Below are 6,103 nucleotides of genomic sequence, written 5' to 3'. Positions count from 1 at the left end.
CAGGATCTGCTGCTCGATCTTCTCTAAGCAAGAGCACCACCAAAATTCCATGTATTTAACAGTCTTCATAAACTGAATTTATATGCTAGTATTGACTTGAATTTATATGCTCCATGCCCGTGTTACCTTCCAAAAACTGGCATTAGTTGAGAAGATATTGATGGATGATTAGGTGTTTAAAGTATTAGATTTAGCAGACTTCATTTTTATGATGTAAAATTAGATCTGATGTCAACTTGGAAATTGGTGGCCTCCTTTTTTTTAGCCAACCAAATTTATTCAATTGATGAATGCATGTTTGGTATTTACTCCTCTTCAGCTAAAAGGCTTGGATGAGAAAAATGCAGTCTCACATTAACAAAAGATAGTGTAAAAATCACCATTTGTCAAACAACTTGAGTGTTAGGTATCAGCTTTGACCAGTAAGATTTTGTAATTTTTTTTATTATATTTTGGCCAAAGAATCAAGAAAAGTAGTAATGAGAAGCAGCCAATCAACATTGCCTTTGTTTTGAGCTGAAGGGATCAAATGAACAGTACAGGAAGGAGGGAGACAGAGCTGTAGAGGCCTAGTTTTATTGTTCACTTCAGAACCCAGTTTCTTTGACTCAAAATATGAGAGCGAGTGATTTCTTTAACAATGTGACAAATTAGAAGACGGAAACGCCCTTGAAGGATATTTGTTTTTTGTCTTCAAGAGCTCAGGGTAATGGGGAATCAATGCATTGATTATACTATTAGTACTCCATAATATGTTATGGTGTTGGGAAACGAGATTAAAATTTGTTTTATTAATTTACATATCGGTAATTAATGGTTTGATTAAAATATTAGAAAGGAATCTGTTTCAAATGTTAAAAATGCAAAGGGATTAGATATTTTGTGCATGTTAAACGATGAATGAGGAGGAAGTTACCCTGGTTTTGGATGACAGTGAGGAGCGATCGATCTCAAGAACAACGAGGGGTGTAGAATCGATATTGTTCCAGAGGAGAATTGCAAAAATGTAGATACACACAAACAATCACTAGGCTCACAAAAATGTCATCCAAATTTGATGAAGAAACAGAGCAGTTTTAATAAAAAAAAATGAATTACACCACAGTGCTGACAAGCCTTGCTCCAACTCTGTCAAGCTGTTTAACCATTGCCAAAGACTTCAAGTTCCCCTCTTTGGAAAAAGCCTCCACCATTCTCTCCCCAATCTCCCCACCCCTCTCCTGGCTGTCAGTGACCGCCACCGCAGTCGGCCCTGCCCCGCTGATCGTGCACCCAAACGCCCCCGCCTCGATGGCCGCCTTCTTGACGGCCTCCATCCCCGGGATCAGCGGCGCCCTCCTCGGCTCCACAATCTTGTCCGACGACAGCGCCTTCCCCAATCCAATTAGGTCTCCTTGCAGCACCGACGCCACCAGAGCCCCCGCCTGCCTGCAGTTCCAGATATGATCCGGCATCGTCACATCCGGAGGCAGCGCCGCCCTCATCTTCTTCGTCGGAGCTTCGAATTCCGGATTCACCAGCACGAAATACAGACTCTTCTCGTGGGGGAATTTGAGCTGCATCACCTCCAATGGCTCGTAGCTGCGGATCAAAACGAAACCCCCCAAAATCGACGGCGCCACGTTATCCGCGTGGTAGCCGGAGACCTTCTTCTCCGACTCCAGTCCCGCCATCACCAGCTCCGACGGAGATAGAATGCCGCCGAATAGCTCGTTTACGGCCACGGCGGCTGCGGCGGCGCTTGCGGCGCTGGAGCCAAGGCCGCTGCCGAGGGGGAGGCCCTTGTCGAGGGAGAGAGTGAGGCCGACGGAGCGAATGCCGAGCATCCTCATGACCGAGATGGCGGCGATGCCGGCGCAGTTCCAGAGGGGGTTCTTGCTCAGACGGGACCCGGCGCCGGAGATGTGGGAGATGGCCAGCTCGCCGGGCTGGACGGCGGGGTCGAGCCGGAGGGTGACGTGGTCGCCGATTCCGTCGACGGCGCAACCGAGGAAGTCGAAGCCGGGGCCTAGATTGGCTACGGTGGCGGGGGCGAAGGATTTGACGGAGGAGAAGAGGGGGAGGGGCTCCGTGGATTTGGATTGGGATTTGGATTTGGATTTGGGGAGTGCGGGTGTGGATGGGTTGAATCTTAATTTGGATGGGGAAATGTTGGTGATGGTGGTTAGCTTCAGGTAGACGGTGGCCATTGTGAGTGCCGGCGGCGGCGTTGACGAGGCTTTTGGCTTTTGTAATTTTATGGATATTATGCCATCAATAGCCACATCACTAATAACAATTATATAAAATGACATAATTAACAATCACACAATATACGGAATTTAATTTACGAGACATATACGGGAAAAGTTTAATAATACTATTAAAATTTAAAAAAGTACAATAATTTAAAAAAAGTACATTAATTTAAAAAAAAATACATTAATAAAAAAGAGTGACAATTCACTCCTCGTCTCCGTCGCTGTCGCCTCCGTCGCCACCATCGCCGTCGCCTCCGCCGCCTACGCCGCTGCCGCCGCCACCGGTCTCCCTCCGTATAGCCTCCAACTCGTCCTGCAGGCTCATGAGCAAGGTTTGAAGCACGCTCTTCTCCACGGGATCCGTCGCCACCCGCCATTCGGCCATCGTCTTGATCAACTGAGCGCGCGTTTGGGCGCGAGCGAAGAATTTGAGCTCCTGGGTGGATTGGCCAAGGGGGGATGCCGACTGGACCTCCTGGGAAGCTCCGGCGTTCCCTCTCGCCGCCTGCTGAGCGCGCTTGCGCCCAATCGGGCGAGGTCGGCCACCGACCGAACGCGGCGTGGGGAACTCCTGCGTCGTCTCGGGGAGGTCGTGGGAACCTCCGCTGCTGCCGCTGTAATCGCCGGTGTAGTTCAGTCGTTGCTTCTTCGGCCAGCCAGAGTCGACACCTACTCGGAACTTCTCGGACTCGCTCAGTACAAGATAGCAGTTCAAGTAGGTGAAGTCCTTGTATAAACCCTTCAGTGGGAAGTCTTTCTCCGCTATTCTCCTGCAGTCATCCTCCGTTTGGCCACTGCTCATTATGAGGAGTGCGTTGGTGTACAAACCCGAAAATCGGGAGACCGCCGCCCTGATTCGGTTCCAGCCCTTCCGGCAATCCTCCCCATTGCGGGGCCTCCCCTCCGGGCAAAATCTCTGGTAGGCTGCTGCTATCTTGCCCCACATGTTGACGATCCTTTGCTCGTTCGAAACGAGAGGATCGTCGCAAACACTCACCCACGCCTTGCTGAGCGCGACGTTCTCGTCGTCCGTCCACCTCCTCCGTACCTCCTCCTCACCCGGCTGCGACGACTCGCCGACCTTCTTCTTGCCCTTCTTCTTTGGGGCGCCACGCCCCGGCACTGCCCCCCCCTTGAACTAGAGTCTCCGGAGCTCCGAGAGTATCAAACCCCAACTCATCTAAGGAGAAACTATCAAACCCCAAGGGTGTTTGGGTCGATGTGTGCGAAGACCCAGTCGAAAAATCAAAACTGGGGCGATAGACATCCCCCGCCGTCGTCGGGGACCCCCCATGAGTCCCCTGTGTAGCCGGTACGACCCCCGGAGTCCACTGTGTCGCCGGTACGACCCCCGGAGTCCACTGTTTCGCCGATGCTCCCCCGGGCATCATCTGCATCCCGGGTACCCACCCCGGTATCGGCGGAAACCCCCCCGGCGGACTCCCCCACATTGGGGCCCCGGGCATCATCTGCTGCCACGGGTACATGTTGTAGTACCCGGGCACCTGACCCCATCCACTTCCCACAGGGATCGTCGGAGTTTGTGACCCGCTACTCCCGGAACTAGGCTCGTTGTTGAGATCCATTTCTCGTTGTTGATCTTGAACAGAAATTAAGATAGAGAGAGTACTCGTTAAAACAAGTGGTGCGAATGAAAATGACGAGCAAAGCGCGTATATATAGTGTTTCGGAAAAAAAAAATTAATTTTCGCGCTAGGCGGTGCGCTGGGCGATCCGGGCGCTGCAATAGCGCCGAACGGACCGCCCAGCCGACCGCCCAGCGCTGCGCGGTTTCTCTCTCCAATCGCCCGCTGGGCGGCTGCAATAGATCGCCCAGCGAACCGCCCACCGCCGGCGCTCGGCTGGGCGGTCGCTGGGCGCCTATTGTGCATGGCCTTAGAGTATCCACTATAAGGCGGACACGCCCAATAGCCCCGCCCCAGTTTTTGTCTATAGCCCCAATTTTATTGTCCATAGCCCCAAAATTCTATTTCCGTCACTATAGTGGACACCTCCAATAGCCCCAAAATTCCAAATACAAAATTCTACATTTTCACATCCCTCCAATAGCCGCGTCCTCGCCGCGAACGCGGCTATCCCGCGTCCCCCCCCCCAATAGCCCCAAAAGTTGTCCGCCTACCTTCCCCACTATAGCCGCCCGCCCACCGCCCCCAAGACGCGGCTATAGCCTTATTAATTGTTAACCCCAATTTCTCAAGTCTCCCAATAAATTCATGTTTTTACTTTTTATTCAATCTCCGTTATAATCTAAATGTATGTTTATCACTTTTAAATTGTAAATTTACTATATTATGTAAGGGTGGGAATATGGCTATCCGTGGATACCCGACCCAAAAAAAATGGGTATCCAAATCCGAAAATCATCTAAATGTCTATCCAAAACCCGATTCGATATATTTTTGGGTACTCCAATACCCCCGGGTATCCATACCCGACGTATTGGGTACCCAAATACCCGACTCTTTACATGTGTTAATAACTAATAAAAAAATTCAAATTTTATATATTAATATAAATATAGAAATATTTAAATTGACTAATATCTTTAATGTTGCATTTATTTTATAGTATAAAACTATATAAAAAATGAGTCACTTTTATTTTAAAGTATATGGTTATATTTATGGGGATTGGTTATGCAATATGCAAGTAAAATAATAAAAGTTACGCATTTAATTAAACAGTAGAAGCTACCAATAATATAATTCAAAAGTCAAAATAATTAACTAAAATATAAAACCCATATGAGTTGGTTATGCAATACATAAAACTTGATAGTTTGGAGAAGTCGTGACCGAGTAAGAGAGATTGACTTATTTACATAAGTTTAGATAAAGTTGACCTAGTAAGTTGTAATTAGTAAATAAATTAGCTAAAATGGCTAAACCTAATTAAAAATTGCTTTAAATAATAAATTGGTTATTCTGGTAATATCCGATACCCATTCGGGTTACCCAATATCTGATTTATCTTAAATTTCAATATCCAATCTCATACCCAATCCCATAAAATTGGATATTGGGTATCCAATACCTGCAGGATATCGGGTCGGGTACGGATAAACCCAATACCCGATATCCATATTCCCACCCCTAATATTATGCATTTTTCGAGATTATATAGCAGTTATGTAATTGAGAACTGCAATAAAGTTACGATTTAAATATTTAATCACTTCTGATTTTATGATGCCAATCTGAATAAATAAGGTGATAGTATATAATATTGTGATATAAGTGAGAATTAATTAGTTTTTGTGTTGAAAAAGATTCTTTGGAGATATATTATTTAATGTATTTCCAATTATATACGGAGTACTATGTTTACCTTCATTGATGAAGACAAAATAGTTAAAATCGAGATAACGTTATATATTATAGTATGTACTTTTATTGAATATTTAGATGAATAAAAAAGTTCTTACGATTCTAAATTTAAAGATTTAGTAGTACTCCAAATTTATAAACCCTCCAAATTTATAAACCCTCCAAATTTTGTTTAGCTATTTAAATTCTGAAGTAGCAATTCGAGGCCGTTTATAGGCCGATTTGGCCCAAATCAAGCCCAATAGTTTTAGCTATTTAAATTCTGAAGTAGCAATTCGAGGCCGTTTATAGGCCGATTTGGCCCAAATCAAGCCCAATAGTTTAATAATTGAACTGAAAATTTTAATTAGTTTAAGGGCTAAAACTCAAAATGAAATAGGTAGAACAAGTCCTTTTAAATTCAAAAACTGAGAATAGCCCAATCAAATTACCCCTCCGTCCCTGAAAAGTATGTACTATTTCCTTTTTCGCATGTCTCTAAAGAGTATGAACTTTCAATTTTAGAAACTATTTTCT

General features: G+C 45.7%; 1 protein-coding gene across 1 annotated transcript; it reads right to left on the bottom strand.

Moving 5' to 3' along the window:
* Window positions 1–950: 950 nt before the first annotated feature.
* LOC121750529 (homoserine kinase-like) lies at window positions 951–2,232 on the bottom strand. Its single transcript, XM_042145080.1, has one exon. The coding sequence runs from the start codon at window positions 2,187–2,189 to the stop codon at window positions 1,095–1,097; it is 1,095 nt and encodes a 364-aa protein (XP_042001014.1). The 5' UTR covers window positions 2,190–2,232; the 3' UTR covers window positions 951–1,094.
* Window positions 2,233–6,103: the final 3,871 nt, after the last annotated feature.

Source organism: Salvia splendens, chromosome 10 (assembly GCF_004379255.2).
Source record: "Salvia splendens isolate huo1 chromosome 10, SspV2, whole genome shotgun sequence".
Lineage (NCBI taxonomy): Eukaryota > Viridiplantae > Streptophyta > Magnoliopsida > Lamiales > Lamiaceae > Salvia > Salvia splendens.
Note: the sequence above shows the minus strand (reverse complement) of the source record. Positions and strands in the feature narration are given on the sequence as shown.